This window comes from Mustela nigripes, chromosome 14 (genome assembly GCF_022355385.1).
Source record: "Mustela nigripes isolate SB6536 chromosome 14, MUSNIG.SB6536, whole genome shotgun sequence".
NCBI classification, from domain to species: Eukaryota; Metazoa; Chordata; class Mammalia; order Carnivora; family Mustelidae; genus Mustela; species Mustela nigripes.
Window position 1 is genome coordinate 25,573,027 of NC_081570.1, and position 22,499 is coordinate 25,595,525.

General features: G+C 49.6%; 1 protein-coding gene across 1 annotated transcript in view; it reads left to right on the plus strand.

Annotated features, from left to right (window-relative positions):
- The first annotated feature begins 1,792 nt into the window (after window positions 1-1,792).
- The window catches only part of C14H1orf94 (chromosome 14 C1orf94 homolog), a 38,744-nt gene continuing 18,037 nt past the window's right edge, over window positions 1,793-22,499 (plus strand). The window contains exons 1-2 of the mRNA XM_059376499.1: window positions 1,793-2,121; window positions 21,585-22,270. Of these exons, the coding sequence (XP_059232482.1) occupies window positions 1,793-2,121; window positions 21,585-22,270 (1,015 nt within the window). The remainder of the gene's footprint in view (window positions 2,122-21,584; window positions 22,271-22,499) is intronic.

The window sequence follows — 22,499 nt, forward strand, 5'->3', positions numbered from 1 at the left end:
CCCTCCCCCTCTCCCCTCAGAGCTCTTGTTTCATCTGTATTGAGTGCTTATTTACTTGCTTTGCTAGTTTGTGATCTGTCTCCTTGCTCTAGAATACAGGCTTCAGGAAATCAAGGACCGTGCTATCTCGTTCACCTGTGTGCTTCCTCAGAGCCCAGCAACTCACGTGGAGGTCCTCAGTTGATCCTGGGGAAGGAAAGAAGGAAGGAAGGAGCATGAGAGGGGTTTAAAAAGTGGTTGGGGTCCCACAGCTTGGAGATGGCCATGTCGGGATTCAACCTGGCTTGGGTCTGTTCCTTTCCAATCTTCTCCCCAGTCATTGGGCTCTCCCTTTTCTGGGAACCCTAGAGGAACGAGGACTGACTCTGACCAGGCAAAGGTGCTGTCAGTTCCAAGTTTAACGAAGCCCATCGAGTGAATGGGGGAGCCCACTGGGCCACAAACTGCTAATTTAGCCCTTCTCTCTGCACCTGAGCCCTGACCCCACTCCCACCCCGAGGACCCCCTGCAAGCAGCTCAGGAGGGACAGGTGGATCTCAGTGTCTTGAAAGCACAGGATCAGGACCGATGTGGGGGGCGGGGCTAGGTTTGTTTCACAGCTCCCCTCTTCCTAGAGGGCCTTGGACATACCCCTTCCTGACTCAGGGCCTGGGTTTGCTCAAACGCAGAACAGTCATAAACAGTGGTACTAACCACATGAACTTGTTCCTTGAATATAACACAGAAAGCTCAGAGCTTGTCACAAGGTAAGCCCCAATACGGTGGCAGTTTGGGGTAAAATCAGGCGATTCAGGGCCAGGGGCCCTTGGTGGGAGCTGGTTTCCCCACCGAGCAGCGGGGGCAAGGCGCCCTTGACTTCCAACAGGCGCAAGTGCTCTGGGGTCCTCCGGGTCCCCACCCCCACCCTGCCGGGGCGCCTTGGGCACCGAATCCAGGGCGGCCCGCGCACAGAGCCGTTGCGTTTGAAACCCACAGAGGAATTCCGGCGCTGGACGGGGAGGGTGTGGGAGCCACAGGCAAGCAAATCGGCCCAAGCCGCCACGCCCTGCGCCCTCCGCAGAGACAGAGAGCCCTGCTGAGGCTTGGGGCCCCCACCCAGGCCAAGCGCAGCCGGGTGCGGGGGACGCGGCAGGTGTCTGCTGGGAGCACCGGGCGGGCTACCGGGGTCCACACTCCCGGGGGGTGGGGGGGTCTTCCTGCCCAGCCATCAAGGCAGAGCGGCGCTGGACAGGGGGACAGGGAGCGGAGAAGGGGCCGAGCAAGGCGGGGCTCTGCGGGCCGTTGGCCCTCGGAGTGCGCGGGGGTCCTTGGGAAGGCCTGACTGAGAACTTGATGGCCGGCCCCCGCCCCCACAGCGCCTAGCACAGTGCCCATCCACGTGGCTTGGCAAGGGAGAATGGGCTGAGCCGCAGTTGCCGCAAGGTGCACATCGCGACGGGGGGAGTGCCAGGGACTGTGGGGAGAGGCCGCCCTCCCCCTCCAGCTGTTCCCAGATGTCATTCTGCCCGCCCAGGCGCCTCGTTCCTGAGCTCAGGGGGATTCCACAGTTACTAAGCTACTGGTTTTTGTTGACTTTCAAATATTTTCTTCTAAGGGAGAGGGGGAGGGGGGCAAAAGTCAGGAAAGAACAAATAAAAACAAATCAAAATAAGCTCCCCCTCCCCAAAAGAAAGCTGTCCCCCATCCACCACTCACACACAAATCCTAGGCCTCTGCACATAGTCACCTTGCTGAAGCAACAGCCAGACAGAACTGACCTGCTTCTGCCCATCCTCATCTCCCTTTCTGGTGGATGAGGGGTGGTGGTGGATGGTCCCCCTGTCTGCGAGCCCTGGGTGGACAAAGGGGCTTCCGGAAAGAGAGGAGGAGGATGGCCAGTGGGAATGGGCTCCCCTCATCCTCTGCCCTGGTGGCCAAGCGCCCCTCCGCCCTGGGCCCATTCCCCAGACACACCTGGATCCACCAGGACACACCCCAAGACAGCTTAGACAAGACTTGCCATGAAATCTGGAAAAGAGTTCAAGGCCTGCCCGAGGCCTTGCAACCCAGGACCTTGAAGGAACAGCTCTCCACCCCTGTGGCTGGGACTTCAAGAGACAACGGACTCAGCTTCCAGGAAGAGTGAGTGTCCCCCTCTGTGGCTGGCATCAAGGGAAGTGGGAGGAGCTGAGGTCCAACCTTCTGAGGGAATGTTCTTGCCCCTTGTTCAGTCTAGTTAAACCCAAAAGGCTGTATGCTTTTCCTCCACCTGTCTTGGTCCTTTGTCCAATCTTTATAGGGGAGTTGGGAGGGGTCCTGAAGTTACCTGGGTGAAGTGCCACACCAGGGCTGTATTTCTGCTGTCTCTTTACCAGCCTGCTAAGGGGACACTTTTCCTTTTACTTACGCAACCCAGATGTAGATCTGAGGACCTTGAAAACCCACGCTGGCCTGGGCTGAGGGTCAGAGCCCATGGCTTTCTCTGGCGGCAACTCCGTGATACTTTCCCTTTCCCACCCCCAAAGGCTAGGCATTGGCAGAGATGAGTCTGGTAGTTTTAAACCACATCTGGAATTCCCTAATACAGGGAGCAGCTGTCCCATTCAGCCTCCACGGAAGCCTCTGCAAGAGCGCACATCAAAATATTTACTGGGAAGGCATTGACATATTCAGAGGGCACAATAGAAAATTAAAGTGCGGGAAGATGGCTGTAAATAGGCCTTTTCCTGGATGGGAAATCCTGTGTCTGGGAAACACAGAGTTTCATGTTGGGCAGATATTGTTGAGGATGGATATTCTCAAGAAGAGGAAGGAGAGAGCTCGTTAGGAAAAGCCTGTAAAGCACCTTGGTCATCAGTGCCACCTCTGAGCCCCCGTTCAATGTCGGGCATCCTCCGAGGGGGTTGCGAACATTAATTACTCCTCCCAGGGTCCCTATGAGCCAGGTATTAGTGTCCCCATTTTACAGATGGATTAAGTGTTAATAATTAAATGCTAATTAAAGACTAAGTGATAATTAAGTGTCGCCTGTTCTAACACATGCTCCAGTTCAGCTCAGAGATGCTAGAGTGGGGAGACCATGTAGGCAATTATCCATTGTGTCTGGTTTCAGGGATTTCCAAGAAAGAGCTAGGAAGAGAGGGGAAGCGGAACTGCTACCCAGGTGTACACTACCTGCTGTCCCCTCTTGGGCTGCGGACAAAGGTGGAAGGCACTTTGGCTGTGATTGCTTATCCTGCCCTGTGCTCAGCATGACATGGCTGGGCTGGGAATAGCCTGTCTACCACCCAAATCCTGCTGTCCAACCCTCCAGTGGCACTGAGCCCCCCTCCCCTGCCTGTTGCCATCTGTTCTGGGACAGGGCCTTGGCAGGGGGCCCTTGGGGCTGTGCTCAGCTCTCAGTGGCCAAGAAGTTGATTGTCCACTTTGTAGACCAAGGGTCAGTGGCAATTTCCAGTAGATGGCACTCTCTCTGCCAGGTCACACTGAGTTAATGGAGATAGACTCTACTTCCAGTCTGCACTTGGCCCAGAAGTGAACTAGTGCACCTTTGGCCTTGATGTTTTTACTCTGCAAATTGAGGATGATATGGCCTGCTTGGTCCACCTCAGAGTCGATAAGGAGAATCACATGCAGACCCAGGACCCTCCCCCACCCCTGAAAGCTGCATTATGCAGAGGAGGCTGCCCTTTAATGGGATTCTCAGAGTTCAGGGGGTTTTTCTTGTTACTGCTGCTGGCTTCAATCGGGGGTTTTCATACTCTGCTCAAAGACCCGCAGGTGCTTCAAGGGGCCATCCTAGAATCAAGGGGCCTCGTTGCTGGGCCGCTATCCCGACTTCAGCCAGAAGGCTCTTTGGTGTTTTAAGGTGTTGCTTCCTGGAGTTCTCCATAAGCTACATTTGGGGAAAACAAACAAAATACCAATGGTTTTGCTGCTGAGAAGGGAGCCAGGGAAACACCCGGTAAGATGAGTAACCGGTGTCAAAACAGTGTAGACACCAACCAAATAGAACCCAAGAAGTTCTTCATGCAGTCAAGGCAGCTGCAATGGCAGAGTCCGATCCCTGGCTTTAGACCACGTGCCGCACTGCTCGGGCTGTGGGATCTGTTTAACTTCTATGAGCTTGAGTTTCCTCATCTGCCAAGGGAAGACAATTACCGCCTTCTCAGAAGGCTGTTGGGATGATTTAATGGGATATTTAAACATTCCTGGTAATAACGGTAATGACTAGGATTTGTACCGATTCCTTGTAATAATAATGATGGTGATGATCTCTTTAAGCCCTGCAATTATTCCATGAGGTTGGTACTATTTTAAACCCCCCCTCTTTTTGACTTTGTATTATGCAGATGTTCCCAGGCATAAAATAGAATAGGATGGTGAATGTCTGTCTGGGTGTCTGTCACCGAGGTTCAGGTTCATTGACTACAACACTTGTGCCATTCTTGGTTCAAGTCCTCCCTCCCTGGTTTTTAAATAGAATCCCTTTTTGCAGATGAGGTCACGGGTTGGAGGGGTCCATTTCTCTGCCCGAGGCCTGACAGGAAGTGGTGGAATTTCAGAAAGCAAACTCAGGTTCATCTCAGCTATTAGGTGATAGATAGTGTGGGCTATGTTCCCCTGGAAATGGAAGCATCTTTTTTGACCATTATAATATTGGGCAGCCCCATGTTCTGAATGGTCACACATAGACAATGGATTTCAAATCCTGTATGCTGTACGTACAGCGTGCCTGTGGGATGGCTTCAGGCCCATGAGATACCTCTCAGCTAATCTTCCCGCCGCTTCATCTGTAAACCTAGTTTGGGTGACATTTTCTGCTATTAGGGTGGCTAGATAAGTAAATTCTAAAGCTCTTTCTAGCCAGAATTTTTTTTTTCTTGACTCAATCCATTTATATCACAAAACCCCAGACATCCCGAGGCTGAAAGGGATCCTGGAGGCCACCTTCTGCTGTTTGAATCTCTTCCTCAAGATCCTTGCTAAGTGGTTACCCACTTTACACTTGCTTAGATGGAGAAGTGCACCACCTCCTAAGGTAGCCCCTTCCCTTGCTATGAATGCTAGCTGTCAAAAGACCATTTTCTTCCTATATTGAGTCTATCTCTGTCAAACTCATACCCATTGAGCTGGGTTCAGATCAGTGGATTTAGGGCTCCAAACTTAATCAATCCCCTCAGTCTTTCCATAGCCCTTTAGATATTAAAAGATGGTAAACTATGTTCTTCCTAGGATTTCTTATTTCTGTAGCTGATCATCTCTGGTTTTCTAAGATTCCTCTCACATTTTCTGGTCCCCTTGGCAGTGAGGTAGCCAGAACTAGTACAGGAAACCAGGTATGATCTAGTTCATGCAAACAGGATCTTCTCTGTTTTTATTTTGTATTCATGGTAATGGTGATTAATGCTGCATTCACTTTTCCCCATGAGCCAGCTTCATTCTGTGGGCACATTTGGAATTTATTCATCCATCCAACCATCCATCCATCCATTCATTTATTCATTCAGCAGATATTTAATAAGCATCAACTATGTGCCTGGCACAGTGCTAAGAGAGATCAGGGTAGGGCTGTGACCTAGATAAGGATCTCCTTGGAGTTTACAGTCAAGGAGGGGACAGAAACAGAAAACAAGTAAATAAAAGACTGTGATAGTTTTAGAACATGAAAAAGACTGGTATTCTAGTTGGAGGAAACAAACATAACAATTAACCAGATAATTTCAGATCGCAATGAGCACTCTGATGGAAATAAAACCGTGTCAGGGCAAAGCAGCCTTCAGTAGAGGGTGGTCAAGGAAAGGGCTCTCCAAAGAGATGTGGTCATGTGATCTGAAACTAGGATCCCAAGAAGGAGCTGGTCAGGGGAAATCCAGGGAAGGGCATCCAGGCAGGGGGGGAGAGCGACCATGAAGGGCCCAACATAGGAATGAGCACGGAGAAGGACTGAGGGACCTCGGGGAGGGGGCAGAGGTGTGATGGCATGGGACAAGGTGATATCAGAGGCAGGCCAGTGAGGTGTAGGCAGCCTGGGGGAATCACTGTAGTTAGTGTGGATTTGATTCTCGGTGTGATGGGACACACTCGAAGGCTTGAAGGAAGAGTAGCATGAGCAGATTCACTGTTTTTTTAAAGACCTCTCTAGCTGCCATGCAGACAGGGTGTGTCGGCCTGAGAGAGGAGGTAGGAAGACCTCTGGAAGATGCTCCAGTGGTCCAGCTGAGGCACCACGGCAGGGTGGCTGGATCCGTGCAACTGCAGGGAAACAGAAGAAACGGGAGAATCAGAGGCTATTCTGGGAGGAGCCAGCAGGCGTGCTAAAGTTTGGGGCCCACAAAAAAAGATAACAAGGCTCTGCTGAGGTTTTTTGCCTGAGCCACCACCAGCTGGACTGGGGGGCATTTCCTGAGGTGGGGAAGGAACTGGAGAAATGGGCTTTTGGGGAGAAAACACTAATTCTGTCTAGTATTCATTAAACTCCAGAATCGTACTCAGCTATCTTTCAAGTAGACTTAAATTAGGGCTCAGAGCATTGTGGCAAGCCTCCAGACTCACAGCCTAGAACCATGTGTTCCCTCATTACCCCTGTCACTGACCCTTTTAACAGCCTGAGAATCAGGTTTTGGATTTATGATTGACTCCTTTGCCCTGACTGAGACGTGGCATCTGTTCATTCCTTTGTTTATAGATTCATTCAACAAACGCTCACGGTTGCCTTCTGGGTGCCAGACCCTATACTGGGCCCCAAGATCTACACTAGGTCCCTCAATACAAAGATAAGTAGGATAGGAGGCCTTCTCTCAAAGAACTCCACCTCTAGTGGCTGGGATGGACCCAGAAACAGCAATGACATTCAACAGTATTTATTGTGCACCTACTGCATGCCTGATAAAGTATGCAAACAAATACAATGGTGGGAAAGATGAGGACAGTCTCTGATCTTCACGAACCTTCTGTGTCTTGAGGAAGGCAGACAACAGCATATTACCATTACCATGCCGATGAAGTCGTGGTGCTGTGAGAGCTTACTGAGGGGGACACAGAGGCTGTCCTTGGGGCTCAGGGAAAGCTTGCTGGAGAAGGTGGTAGGAGGCAGTTTGGAAGGTCAAGAGAAAAGACCCCTGCACTGTGCATGTGATGAAGGGTACAGAGATGACCCTTGGGAGCAGAAGATGGCAGGATTGTCACTGCAAAGGGGATCCATGGTTTTGTCTCCTGGGCTGGGTCTTGAGAAGAGAAAAGAGCCTACAGAAAGCATCCCTCAGGTGCACAGAAGGACAGGTAGCTCCCTGGAGATGGCATGTCATGCCTGGGGGTGGATGAGAGTGGAGAGGTGGCCTGGGGCTTGCTGGGTACCACTACCTTCGCTGGAGGCTTCTGGGTGCTCAAGCAGCACTAGAGAAACTTCCCACACCCCCAAGTCAGACAGAACTCTGTCTGCAGCATCAGAAGGCTTTGGTAGGTGTTACCCTGAGCCAGACCTAAGGAGGAAGATAACTCTACCCAAAGAAAGGAAATCCACTTGAGTTTTTAAAAAATGGAAATGATTTCCTGATTAACAGCCTTCTGAAGTATCTGTCTCAAGAAGGGAGAGGGCTGTTCTGCCCTTACTTTAGGAAATCCTTACTGTTTATGCCCACTGACCCATCCTCCACTCCCAGGGTGGGGCCCCTGGGACTTGAACCAAGGTGCTGCCTTACTGAAGCTGTTCTCCCAATAAACCAATCTTTTGTGCTATGGTTATTTGTACCTTTGAGTGAAAAGTGGCTTGAGAGATATGCTCGCTTTTATTTATTTATTTATTTATTTATTTATTTATTTATTTATTTAAGCTTGGACCCTAGTGATGGGTGTGATTAGGTTAAGACTCCCACATGGAAATGCAGACTGGTGTCCTAGAGCAGAAGCCAGCACCGAAGACCTTTGGAGTCTGATGCTCTAGGCTAGAGTTTTCTTCTCTCTAAGAGGTCAAATGTTTCAGAATCCGAGGAAAGGTGCTGTGCACTCTTTTGCTTAAAACACATCCTTCTATCCCTTCACATTTTGTAAATGGCAGAGACCTCCCCCACCCACTGGGCGGGGCTTCAGGTTGGAATCCATTTCTCCTAGACACTAAGTGTCTCCTTCCCTTATGCTTCCTGGGGGTGGGTCTCTGCCACTGCTGTGACCCCAGTCACGTTGATATCCCCCATCCTGGTTATCAGGTGAATTAGTACACAAAATGGCAGACAGAGGTTTAAGACCTCCCAATCTTTCTCTCCTCCACTCACCTTCAGGATGGTCTTGGATTCCTTGCCTCCCTGCCACTTTCTTTTCTGCCATTTTCAGAACATCTCATCCAGCTGTGTCTGGTTCCTTTCCTTCCTGGATGTGCTTTGCCCTTCACTTGCTTCATATTCCTGAATTATGTCAACAGTGCTGCTCAGGATTCTCCCATGGCTCCTTCATTGTCTTCTGAACCCCTTGATCTGGTCTACAAGGGTCTTTGTGTTGGCCTTGGCTATGTGCCCAGGAGTATCCTTGCTGCTCTTCTCCAAACTCTCTGTAAGCCGAGATGAACCACCAACAGGTGTCTGGCTCCTTGCTTTTGCTTGGGGTACTCCACTGCCAGGAATGCCTCTCTTCCATATCTGTGCCTATTGAAATCCTATCTATCCTTTAGAACATAGAATAAGTGTGTCATCCCTTGAATGTTTCATGTCTCTCCCGTTCAACATTTTTTTCTTCCTCCCTCTTCCATGTTCTTCCTTTTAATTTAAATACATAATTATAACTTTCTCTTTTTCCCAAGAGTTTCAAGGTGGCTCAGGACAATAAAATAAGGAGACAGGTGGATTAGAATCCCAACATGTGGGGCGCCTGGGTGGCTCAGTGGGTTAGGCCTCTGCCTTTGGCTCGGGTCGTGATCTCAGGGTCCTTGGATCATGCCCCGCATGGAGCTCTCTGCTCGGTGGGGAGCCTGCTCCCCCCGCCCCCGCCTCTCTGCCTACTTGTGGTCTCTGTCTGTCAAGTAAATAAATAAAATCTTAAAAAAAAAAAAAGAATCCCAACACGCTTCCTAGCAATACCCAAACTGCTCAGACTTTCTGTGCCCCATTTTCCTCATCTGAAAAATGGAAAATATTGCAGTGACCAACCACCTTAAAGGATGATTGTGGAGGTTAATGAAAGAATGCACGCAGAGCTCACACAGCACCTGGCATAAGATAAGGACTCTAAGTTATTCTCCAGCATCATCATCACCATTATTGTTTTGATCAAGGATAAAATAACAGGGTTTGAGTCATCAAGAATCGAATGAGGGGAGGAAACTTATATTCCTGAAAACCTAAGTTAATGGAAACCACTCAACCAAGACTAGCATTTTGCTTTGAGTTTCTTGGCAGGCAGGGCAAACAGTGGGGACAAAGCAGTTGGTTTCTATAACTTATATCATCAGGAGAGACCAGTGCTTCCATAGCTCTAAGGACTGTGAGATAGGGGTCTTTACATGAGGGTTACAGAATGGAAAAGTTGGTTCAGGTTCAACTCTCATGTTGACCGTTGGCCAAAGGGAAGGACACAGCATTCCATGGGATCTGTTGTTCTGGTTCAGGCACGAGATTTCTGATCATTAGGCACATATTGTACAGTGCCTTGTGGCCACAATCCTTCCTCCCCCACTTGACCATGGCTCCTTAAGGGCAAGGTCTGTGTCTTACTCATCTTTGTCTCCTGGTGCCCAGCTGAGTTCCTGGCACTTGGTGGCTGCTATGCAGTGTGTATGAATGAATGAGGAAGTGAATGATGGATGGACCATAAAAATGACACTGCAAGGAGGGTGAGGACCGGAGGTGGCCAGGATCCAAGAAAGGGGTCACAGTCATCAGAGGAAGCCTTGAGTGACCCAAGGACAGAATAACAATAAGGCAAGACATTGCAGGGTTTTTTCCTCCTTCTGTGTAAGCTGCAGAGAGGGGCACTAACATTTTCTTGTACATCTGATAAATGTCAGGCTCTACATTTTAATTTTCTGTTTATCTCATTGTCTTAGCAATCCTTCCTAGTAGATGGTCGATATTATTCCCATTTTACAGATGATGAAACCGAAGCTCAACCTCTAGGTAACTTGCCCAGAGTCCTTCTGCTAGGAGGGGCCAGAGCAGAGATAGGAGTCCCGTGAGGCTTCAAGGCCTGAGCTCCTTCCTGGACACCAGGAGCCCATCACAATAGCCCTTCTGTGTCTGCTTAGTACCAGGAGCCATGAGAGGCCGAGGGAAGATGAAGCATGATTAACGTCCCATGTCCCGTGTCCCCCTTTTTAATTTAATTTTATGGTTTCGGGAGCTGTGTCGCAGGTTGTGGGAGCCTGCAGAGATGGGCCACCGGTGGTTTGGTTTAATCCCCTTTTTAATATCTTTGTTGCAACGTTCTTTCCAATTCAGCTCCCAAGTCACATTAAAAAAAATACCTCTTCCTTAGGGTAAGCCTTCTCTTATTAAACAGATTCAAATGAAAAGTTTTCAAGATAATTTGAACAATACGAATCACACTGTAGCTCCTCGGATGCCGCGGAATCTCCTTTACTCTGTACTCACTCCTCAGCAGGTCTGGACTCAGTCTCCAGCTCCCTGAGTCCCCCACCCCCAAACCTGGCTGGTCTGGGGACCCAGCCCTCAGCAGCTTCCTGAGGGAAGCTCAGCTTCCCTCAGCTTCTCCTGAGGGACAAGGGTCAGGGAGGGGCTGGGGAAGGTGTCCCAATTCCCTGTGCTATTCTGCATTCTCTGTTCCACCTGCCCCGAGGGAAATTCCCACCTGGCTGGCTGTCTCCTGTGCATCAAAGGCATCATTTGTGTCAACACCCACGAGGGGGTGGAAGGAGGGCTACCTATTCAGAATGCAGATATCCAGGCCCTGTTCTTGACCAACGGAGTGGCCATCTCCTCAAGAGTGCCTGGGAATCTGCATTCAGAACCATTGCCCCACGTGACTCCTGTGCATTTGTATGAAAGTTCTCTGGGTACTTCGGGGGTCAAAGATGACAGAGCCTCAGGTTTAAAAGGGACACACAGCTTTGAGAAGGTGTTCCAAAGAAATGCAAGAATGAAGGAGACGGAGCTTTCTGGCTGTGTTTGCCAAGGATGGACACCGTAAAAAATGGGCTCTATCAGCGTGAAGGCCTTTGCTGAGAAGTGAGAGGAACGCCAAGTCCAGGCTTGGTGCTGGGGCAGCCGAGGCATTTCACGGGTTTACCTCCTTTAACCCCGAGTGGTGTCACTATGCCCACGGTGCAGGTGACAAGACTGAGGTTCCAAGACGTCTTCCCCCACCCCCACCCTCAGCCAGCTGGGCCCCAGGCAGCGGGGAGGGGGTCAGCAGCTCTCTCCTTGGAGCCGCTAACATTTGCATAGCGCTCCTTACAGTTTACCGAGTGTTTCACGTTCCTGGTTTCACTTAATCCTCCCCAGCCTGCAGGGTGGAGGAGGGGCGGGAGGTCCAGCCTTCTAAAGGCCCCCCACCCCTCTGCCCCCCCCCCCAGATGTCCTGCAGACAGAGGTCAGGGTCTCCTAGGTACCTTTGGGAGCCAGGTGTGCGGGGCCTGGGGTGGCGAGTGAATCTACCTATTCTCTCAAGTGCCCCCTCCCCTGGCCTGGGGTGGCGAGTGAATCTACCTATTCTCTCAAGTGCCCCCTCCCCCGTAAACTGAGCCCCTCAGAGCCTGCCCCCTCACCGCTGGGACAGGTGGAATCCACCCTTCTCATTCCTCTCCTTCCTGCTGGTTTTCCACAAGTCTGTGGTAGTGTGTGTGTCTGTGTGTGCTGGGTGTGTTGGGTGTATGTGTGTATGGCTGTGTGGGATGTGGGTGAGGTGTTTGCACAGTGTGCATGGCTGTGTGTATGTGTGTGCACCTGGGTGGGGGGTATGACTGTGGTACATGTGTGCATGGGTGTAGTGTGTGTGCGTGGGTGTGGCATGTGTGTGCATGGCTGTGGGGGGTGTGTGTGTATGCATGGCTGTGGTATGTGTGTGCATGGGAGTGGCGTGTGTGTATGGGGAGGGAGACCCAGAGCGATTCAGTGAATCCCACATGTGGAGGAGAGGGAAGATAGAAGAGACAAGGTAGCTTTGACCAAGACGGCTGTGTCCTTTCCTTCCACACTGGGCAGGGCACCCTGGGTGCTGTGACTAATGCACCAGGGTTTCTGCTCCTCATGCAGACAGGAAGACCTAGAAATGTCCACTACTTTGGTCAAGCAGGGGTGGGCGCTGGACTGGACAGCAGAGCTTCTGCCTGCTTTTGGGGGTCTCCTCCCCACCCCCACTCATAACCATTCACCTGCCCACCAAGTTCTGTCTTTTGCCGCCTCCTCCTCGGTCCTGGCTGGCTCCTTGACCTCTGGCCTCCTGCACCCAGGGTCAGAGAAAGGAAGTGAATTGCAGGTCACCTCGTCAGAAAGGTCAGAGCTGGGGTTTGAGTGTGGGCATCCCGACGGTGAAGACCCGGCTCCTTCTCCCACTTCTGCTGTTTGGGGCAATGTAGGGCAGGTTACAGGCAGAGGCTTGGAGCCGAGTGGCCTTGGATCCAACCCTGATCTTGGGTGAACTTGAAGTTACCTTTCAGACTTCCTGAGTCTCCATTTCTTCTTTCTAAATTGGGAATGAAGGTGCTGCTCACCCTTCCTAGTTGTTGGAAGGACAAGTGCTGAGCATATACCTGGCACCCAGTAGATACAGCACAGACGGTAGGTCAGGCCCCAGACCCCTCCTGTCACTCCTCTGGGCTGTTCCCTGGAGGGAAAATACCTAAGCCTGGCGCTTCCTTGCTGAAATCTCTCCACTGCTTCCCTGTGCCTTTGGAATCGAATCCTCTCTCATCACTCAGAGTCCTGGCACATACCACCTCCTGCTTTTATCTCTTTATAAATTCACCTGGCGTGACCCCACCCTTCATGTGCCCCACGCACTCCAGCAATAGTCATGCCAATGCACCAAGCCCTTTTCTGCCTCATGGCCTTCGTATATGCTATTCCCTGTGTCTGGAAAACTTTTCCTTGCATTCTTTACCTAAATACATGCTTCTTTCTTTTCTCCCCCAGCTTAAATGAAATTTCCTCAATGAGGCTTTTTTCACCCTCCTAACTTGGGTGTGTACACCTACTATTCTCCCACGCAACTTTTCACTTGGTGTTTGCAGAACAATGTGGTCCAGCATTTGGAAAAATGTAGCATGTGAACAAGATTGCCTCCACTCATTCCCATTGTTACTTCTCAATTCTGGGACCTTGGGAAAATTACTTAACTTCTCTGTCTCTTTGCTTCTTCATTTTTAAAAACTGGGAAAATCCTCTCTGTGTCAGTTATCTTTTGATCTATGACAAACCACCCCGAAGCTTGGTGACTCATAACCATCACTAACCACTTAGCTTCCCTTCCTGTGGGTCAGCAGTCTGGCCTGGGATCAGCAGAGTGGTTCTTCTTGGAGGGGCTGGGCCTGACTATATGGGGCTCCCCTTCACCCACGTCTGCAGTCAGCTGCGGGTGGCAATGGGTGGCCCGGGGGCCTTGGGGTTTCCCCTCCATGGGCTGTGTCATCCTCTGGTAGGCTCTCCTACTCCCGTGCCCATGGGCGTTGCTAAGTTCCAAGACAAACATGGGATGAGGTCCTAATGTCCAAGCACTTTGAGTCTCCGCTCATTGTTCTTTTCTGTATGAAATGTATTTTGTTTATAATTTGGATTCTATTTCTATTGAAATATAGTTGACATATTATATTATATTATATTAGTTTCAGGTGTACAACGTAGGGATTCAACATTTATATACATTACAAAAAGCTTACCATAAGTCTTGTCACCATCTGTCGCCAAGTGAAATTATTACAGTACAATGTTATTGACTATATTCCCTATGCTGTACTTTCCATCCCTGTGGCTCGTGTATTTTACAACAGGAAGTTTGTACCTCTTAATTCCTTTCACCTGTGTTGCCCATTCCATCTTCCCCCTCTGGCAACCACCGGTTTGTTCACGGTATTTATGAGTCTGTTTCCATTTTGTTTTGGTTGTTCATTTGTTTTCATTTTCAGATTTCCCGTGTAAGTGAAATCATACAGCATTGGTCTCTCTCCATCTGCCTTATTTGTCTTAGCAGAATACCCTTTAGGTCCATCTATGTTGTCACAAATGGCAAGATTTCATTCTTTTTGATGGCTGAGTAATATTCCCGTGTGTGTGTGTGCGCACGCGTGCACGTGCACGCGCCACATCTTCTTTATTCTTCTCTTGATGGACACTTATGTTTCTTCCAGATCTTGGCTATTGTAAATAACACTGCAGTGAACATAGGGATGCTTATGTCTTTCCAAATTAGTGTTTTAATTTTATTTGGGAAAATACCCAGAAGCAGAATTGCTGGGCTGGATAATATTTTTATTTTTATTTCTTGAGGAGCCTCTATACTATTCTGCAGAGTGGCTGCACCAATTTACATTTCCAGTAACGGTGCCTGAGGGTCCCCTCTTCCCCATATCCTCGCCAATACTTGGTATTTTTTATCTGCTCGGTAGTGACCATTCTGACAGGTGTGTAGTGATACCTCATTATGGTTTTGGCTTGAGTTTCCCTACTAATGAGTGATGTTGAGCATCTTTTCATGTTTCAGTTGGCCATCTGTATTCTTCTTTGGAAAAGTGTCTATTAGGGTTTTGTTGTTGTTGTTGTTGTTGTTGTTGTTTCTTTCTTTCTTTCTTTTTTTTTGGTGTTGAGTTTTATGAGTTCTTTATAGATTTTGGACATTAGCCCCTTATAAGGTACATATTTTCAAATACCTTCTCCCATTCTATAGATTGCCATTTTGTTCTGTTGGTTTCTTTCACTGAGTGAAAGCTTTTTCGTTTGAATGTAGTCCCAAAATGTTTATTTTTGCTTTTGTTGCCCTTGCCTGAGGAGACAACCAAGAAAATATTGCCAAGACTGTTATCCAAGAGTCTACTGCCTGTTTTCTTTTAGGAGTTTTATGGTTTCAGGTCTTTAATTCATCTTGAATTTATTTTTGTAGATGGTGTAAGAATGTGGTCCCGTTTCGTCCTTTTGCATGTAGCTGTCCTGTTTTCCCACCAGCATTTATTGGAGAGGTTGTCTTTTCTCCACTGTGCACTCCTGCTTCCTTTATGCAGATTAAATGACCATACAATCATGAATTTATTTCTGGGCTCTCAGTTCCATTCCATTGATCTATGGGTCTACTTTTGTGCTGGTACCATATTGCTTTGATTACTATAGCTTTGTGTATTCTAGTTTGAAATCTGGGAGCATGATACCTTCAACTTTGTTCTTTTTTTTTTTTTTTCCTCAAGATTGATCTGGCTGTTTGGGGCATTTTGTGGTTTCATATGAATTTTAGGATTATTTGCTTTAGCTATATAATAGCATTTTGTTAGGAATTACACTGAATCTGCAGATTGCTTTGGGTTAGATGGACATTTTAACAATATTAATTCTTCCAATCCATAAGCATGGTGTATCTTTCCATTCATTTGTGTTGTCTTCAATTTCTTTCAGCTGTGTCTTATAGTTTTCAGAGTACAGGTCTTTTACCTTCTTGGTTAAATTTATCCCTAGATATTTTTCCTTATTACTGAATCAAGATTGGTGGAAACTCCTGAAGGGCCTGGACATAGGAAGCCATGATAAAATGGGGCCTGTTACTGTGAGCAGTTGACCACACTACCCCACTGGGGCTGTTGAGGGATTTGATTCCACCCTCTTGAAAGGGCATGGAAACTACCTAACACAGCACCTGGCCGGTTAGTTAGCTCTCCATAAGTGCTAAGCCTTCTTATTATTTTGTGACCTGGGACCTGAGCTTAAACATGTTAGCCAGCTTGCATAACGTTTGGCCTCTGTTAACCATCAGGGGTTTGAGTCCATTTCCAACTCTTTCCAGGGAGAGAGCTCTTGGCCACTACGCTTTGCTGCTCAGCTATGCGGACAGGTAGAGAAGTCAGAACCTCACCCATGGTCATGAGGTCAGTCCGTGGACAGACTGTCACTCAGGCCCAGGTCTGCATCAGTCCTGGGGTCCTTCACCTCCGTCAGCCATCACCAGCCATGTTACCCGGGTACTGGGCGTGGATACCATGTTTGTCGTTGGTCTGAAATGCCGTGGTGGGAAGAAAATATTTGTTTTGGGTGTCCTCTTGTAGCACTAACAATTCTCTGCTTGTGTTTTTCTGTTGTCTGGCTTGGACGAATAGCAGTTTTCATCTTTGCTCTGTGTTATCATGTACACAGAACCGCTGTTGGGAGCTAACAGTGTGCTTGCTTAGTCATTATTCTGGGAAGGGGTGCCAACCAGTCAATAGCCTTTATTTTTATATGACTGTGAACACTGCAAATGCAGAAATCATGCATAGCGCTTACATCTAGAGCCGCTGGCAGACACTTGTCACTCCTGGAGGTGGGCAACGCAGAGGTGGTGGCGGCCACTGGAACCACAGCACCAATCCTGACCTCTTTCTTTGTCAGCACCTGGGAACTGGGTTAACCTTCCTGAATGATTCACTGTGATAGAGTCTGTGGCAGATTTGATGGTTTTTACCAACTCAAAGGAGAAAGCAAATAGCATGGGAGAGGTGCCAGGATCGGCAAAACTTCTCAGGAGGAGAAAAGAAAAGATAGATTCCAGGAAATACAGGGGAGCGGACTTGACATTGAACCCAGGAAAGTGGTGAGAAGAATGAAAAATCTTCCTGGGATCCCCAAGGTGCTTGCAAAGGTCAGGTAGGCTTTCTGTGGGGTCTGCCGTGGGACTGCTATGTAGAGGTGGGGCATTCTTAGGACTGGGCTGAACAGGTGGCTTGTGTCATCTGACCAGCTTAGGGATGTCAGGCCAGATGTGGGGGCCAGAAAATGGAACCAAAGCCACAGAGTTTGCAACCTGTGGGGAGGAGCTGAGCAGTCTTTGGCAACAGAGCTTTCAATGTCAAGAGCTCCAAGAGATGGATACAGGTAAAACATAAGTTCATGAGCTAGTTTCCTCATTGATTTAGCAAACTCTCCCTGAGCTGGAGTCAGATGTCAGGCACTGCTCTAAACCCTGGAGCTCTGTGCTGAACAAGATATAATCCCTGCCCTCGGGGAGGTTATGTTGTTGTGGGGAGTAAAGACAAAAAGATGCTGTGGATGATAGTTAATACCATGAAGAAAATATGCAGATTGGTGGGGCAGAGAGTGCCTAGTTGGGGGGGGGGGCACTTTAAAAATGGGCAGAAAAGGCTCCTTTGGGAGTAGGAAACATGAGCTGAGGCCTAAATGATGAGAAGAAGCAGTCAGGGGATGATCTAGCATTCCACAGGAAATGCAAAGGCCCTGGGGCCGGAATGAACTTGGCATGTCAAGGAATATTTTTAAGGCCAGAAGGGCTTGGGTGAAGGAGTCAAAGCAGTATCTGCCCTGAAGGCCAGGAAGGAGTTTAAATTTCATCCTATAAGTAATGAGATTCCACATGAGGGTTTAAGCAGAGAAATGGATTGATCTGAGTTCTGAGAACATCTTAACACTGTAGGCAGGCAGTTTTCTAGAATAAACAAGAACAAACGAATCTTGTTTTCTTGGGGGTTGGAGAGAAGGCAGGTAGGGACATCCTGGATCAGGGACTTGTAACTGTGTGATGAATCTTGATTGCAGAGAGGTGTTTGATAAAGGCTGTCTTGGAGAAGAAGAGATTGGATGATAGTAACTGGATTGATTTATTCCCCCAAAGTGTTGATGCAGGATTACTGTCAGGCTGTGGGGAGGGTCTCTGGCACTGTCTCCTAGGCTCAGCCCTGGACTCATTCCCTTCAACATTTCTATCTGTAAATTGGCGGAAGACCCAGGAGACACGCTCATCAGACATGCAGCTGACATGAACCTGTCAGGGACAGCTAATGCCATGGATGACAGACTCAGGACTCACCACGATGATCCTCCCCAGGCTGGAGTGATGGAATGAAACCAGCAATTACACTCTGATTGGGGAACAGAGCTCAGCCATGAAGCAGGGAGTCCTTGCTGGATAGCTATCCCTGGAAAGGAAGCTGGATGGGGTAAGGGGAAGTCATGAAGGCAGCTGAACCTACCCACATTCCCACACTTTCTAGGTGACAAGGTCCTTGTCCTTGGCCAGGCTCATTTTTCCTAATCAGTAAAGTGGGGATGATGCTATCTCTTGCTCTTGAGTGTGAAGAAGATTAAATTCAAGCATGTATAGGGATGCATGGCTTCCTGTCTGGCCTGTAGTGGATTTGTGACAGAAGCAAGGGAAGTAGGAGTTTGTGGAGACTGGCTCAAGGGAGGGCTGGGAGGTTGGTGGCAGCATTTCAGGGGTGCATGGAGGGCCCACAGCCAGAGTGGACCCTGTATCCTTGGTACTGCGCTGCCCCTGCTGGGAATGCCAACTTCCTAAGGGGCCCCTGATTGCTATAATGTGCCAGAGGAGTTCATGAGAACGCCACAGGTGTTCATGAGATGCCCTTCAACAGACCAATGGATAAAGAGGATGTGGTCCATATATACAATGGAATATGACTCAGCCATCAGAAAGGATGAATACCCACCATTTGCATCAACATGGATAGAACTGGAGGGGATTATGCTAAGTGAAGTAAGTCAAGCAGAGAAAGACAATTATCATACGGTTTCACTCATATGTGGAACATAAAGAATAGAGCAGAGAACCAGAGGGGAAGGGAGGGAAAACTGAGTGGGAAGAAATCAGAGAGGGAGACAAACCATGAGAGACTCTGGACTCTGGGAAACAAACTGAGGGTTACAGAAGGGAGGGAGCTGGGGAATGGGGTGACCACGTGAGGGGTATTAAGGAGGGCACAGGTTGGGATGAGTCCTGGGTGTTACAGGCAACTAATGAATTGTTGAACGCTGTAACAAGAACTTAGGATGTACTCTATGTTGGCTAACTGAACAGAATGGAAAAAAAAAAAAAAAAAGAACAGGGGTTCATCCTCAGCATCTGCCTGTGTCCCAGGTTGGGAAGGGGACACAAGGGTCCTCTTGAGTGCTGAGAAGGGACGGTCTGTGGGTGTTTTTGATACAGGCACTCCAGGGTCCTGAGGATCTTTTAGAATCTGCTTTGACTTCTCCTGGAGTTGGTACTTGAGAGGATTCAAGCGGTGAGACTTTTTCTGTGTGCATCTACTGTGCAACATTTTTATTTAAAAAAAAAAAAAAGAATCAGCCAGAAGCAGAATCAATAGTACATGATGAACCCATGTACTGATCAATCACACAGTTTTAGTGATGGTCAACCCATGGCCACCTTGTTTCATCTATGTCCCCCTCTTCCCTCTACCCTGCTAGATTAAGTTTAAAGCAAATCTTAGACATAATTTTATCTACCTCTAAGAGAAGAAGGACTCATTTTTTTGTTAAGTATAAACCACAATACCGTTATCACAATGTTTTAAAATTGACATAATTGTAGTAGGTCTTCCTAAAAAAAAAAAAAAGAAAAAAATCTATTGGTATATAGCTTGCTTTGTAAGGGTTTTTTTTTTTTTTTTTTTTTTTCAAATGTCTGGTTTCTGTAACTCGAGATTCACCTGTTCCCTTTGAGGATGATGATGAAGAGGAAGAAGGGGGGTCTCTTTATTCTGATTGTTCGCAGGAACATAGCCATGAGAGTGGGTCCTATTTATAGCCAAAGTCTAGACATGGGACAGAGGAAAGGAAGGGAATGGGGGAGGGCAGGGGGGAGGGGGAAGGGGAAGAGGAGAGAATGAAAGGAACGAGAGAACCAGAGTGGAAGACAGCCCCGTGTCCCTGTAGCAATGCTGCCTTTGGGAGCTCCCAGAGGACGAGTGCCAAGCTCAAACCCGGGTTGCCTCCCTAGGTTCTTACCCCATCATCACAACCTTGGTTCAGGTGTCATGCCCAGGCTACAGAGGAGGCCCTGAGGTTCCAGGGTCTGACATGAAATAGGCATTAGTGCCCAGTGGAGACCCAGGTCTGCTTGGCTGGAATCTGCTTTCTCCTGGTTCATCTCTGCTTCTAAGTCTGCTGAGGCCACCTGCGGGGCTGGTGATCAGTTGGCTAAGTGGTGACATGCTCTTACCTGTGTTTCCTGAGGGCTCTGGCCACCCAGCTCCTTTCCCAGGACCCCCTGGACCTCACGAGGACCCAGCAACTCAGGGGGTAATGCCTGGCGCAGCTGGGAGAACCTGGGACTGTCTACTATGCCCGTTCTGAGTGGTTGTCAAGTACAGTGACTTTTTCCCTTGCCCCGTGTTGTTTTGCACCAGTGCGTGTGTGTGCTCATCAAACACATCCACAAATGTGCGCATCTGTTCTTGTGCACGGGTGAGGCACATGCTCACACATGAAGAGCATTACGAGGAAGGCACATCCTGGCCGGCAGGATTCATGGTCCCTGCTCAAGAGACTCAAACTGAGCCCTGGGGAGGAACCGTCAGGGTAGGGGTGTGCTCCTGGCCTCCCCCACGGCTAAGCTCTCCTCGTGGGCACTTTCATCTTCCTCCTGCTTCTTCACCACCCTCCCCCAGGGGGCACTGAGCGGTTTCCAGAATGCTCTTTGTAGAACACCTCAGCCACTTTTTATGGAGCCCATCACATATGGAAAGCAGATGGTTTTAAGCTAGGTTGCCGCGGTCCTTCTGACCATGTCAGAGAGGAAGGTGCCCCCTAGCTAAAGACGCCAGGCTGGCATCTTTATTGCCACCCTGACAATTGACATTCTCTCTGCCATCTGGAAAGAGCCAGCAAGCAAGCACCTAGAGTCCCTGGGCCCCATTGGACCCATCAGGCTGGTGTTGACCATCAGGGGTCCAGCTGGGACCCAGTGTTTTAGGTGTGGATAGAGGCTGGTGTGGGAGTTCAGGGAGATGCCTGTGCATCCGTGCAGGGACCAGGTGACTCCTGTGCTCCCAAGAGGTGAGGCTTAATGCAGATGCCATGATCTGGTCAGAGGGCCATGCCAGCCTGCGGGGAGCCATAGGTCTCCACCCACACAGGGACCACAGTGCGGTCTCCAGGATCCAACCAGGCTGACACAACTTGGGTCAGCCTTACCCTAGGCCATAGTGCTTTGCCATCTCTGATATTCTTGTTAACCAGATGAGGAGACAGGGCATGGAGATGCTGAGCGACCTGCCCAGGTCATAGCGGGGAAATGAGGGAGCTAGGGCACCGGTCCAGCCTTCTACTCCTGGGGCTCAGCCCCAGCACTCTGGCCTCTGTGCTCAGGGCTGTTGACTCATTCCCGACCCCAATGTGCCTCGTCTTTCATTGCTTCATGTCCCGGGCACAACTGAACAGGGAAGGAGGGACTGAAATTGAGACTCAGGTTACTCAGCAAGATGGAGCATCTGGAGAGGACCCCGATGTCCCGATTCCCAGAACTGTGCTCTTGGTGCCGGGGCCTGCTGGGGGCCTAGAAACATCTTGGGAATCTGAGGTTTGTGCATTTTCCCTCTTGAGAAAGCAAAGGGTTTCTCTTACCTGGAGATGTATTCTCTCTGTCCCCTTTCCCTGTGGCCTGGGGCCTGCTACAGGCACCCCCAGCCCCTGAGTGAGCTGACACTAAAGCAACTCTTTCTGACCTGTTTGCAGAGCCCTGGAGCTCAGCCGTGACAAAGATGAGATCTCCCTGTTGGTGGAGCAGGAATTCTTGAGCCTGACCAAAGAGCACCTCATCTTAGTCACAGAGACCTCTGGGGAGCTGGAGGTACCCGGCACTTCCCCTGAGGGGCCCAGACAGCCGGCTCCCTGCCTTCTTGCACCTCCCCCACTGGCAGACAGCAGTGAGTACCCAGGAGCCACCATCCTTGCCGCCGACTCCCTTCTGGATCCGAAGGTGGCTGTGTCCATGATCAGCAGCCGGCAGGACTGCGATTCTGTCATGTCTACAGTCACGGGCATTCTGCGTGCTGCCAAGGTCAAGAGTGTTAAGGGGACAGAAGATGGGGGCCACATCCTGGGCGCCTCCAACTCAGAAATCAACAAGCTCCTGGCGCAGTTCCCCCTGAGGTCCACAGAGACAGCTAAGGCTCCTGACAACAAGGTGGTGCTGGAGGAGACCAGGGCCATCAAAGACTTCCTGCAGAACAGCATGTTCCGTGGCCCGGGACCCAGGGAACCCACAGGGCTAGGCCCCTTCCTCCTGCTGCCGCCCCCAGCTCCTGCACCCCCTGACAAGCTTCCTGACCTCCCTGCTCAGAAGAAGCAGCTCCCGGTGTTTGCCAAGATCTGCTCCAAGCCTGAGGCTGAGTCCACTGTGGAGGGGCATCTCTTAATGGGTGAGTGTGGCTGGGGGCTGGGGGCTGGGGGCTGGGCCAGTGAGCGGGCCTGCAGGGAGGAACCCGCCAGAGAGCCCATCAGGGCTGCAGCAGGTGCACGCAGCATCTTTGAACAGAGTTAGACACGGTGGTCTCTCTGATGCACACAGTCCCCAAGTGCAAGCGGTTTTCAGCACCCACAGGCCCCCTCTGCTGGATGCCCATGTATGGGGACACAGCTTGTGGAAGC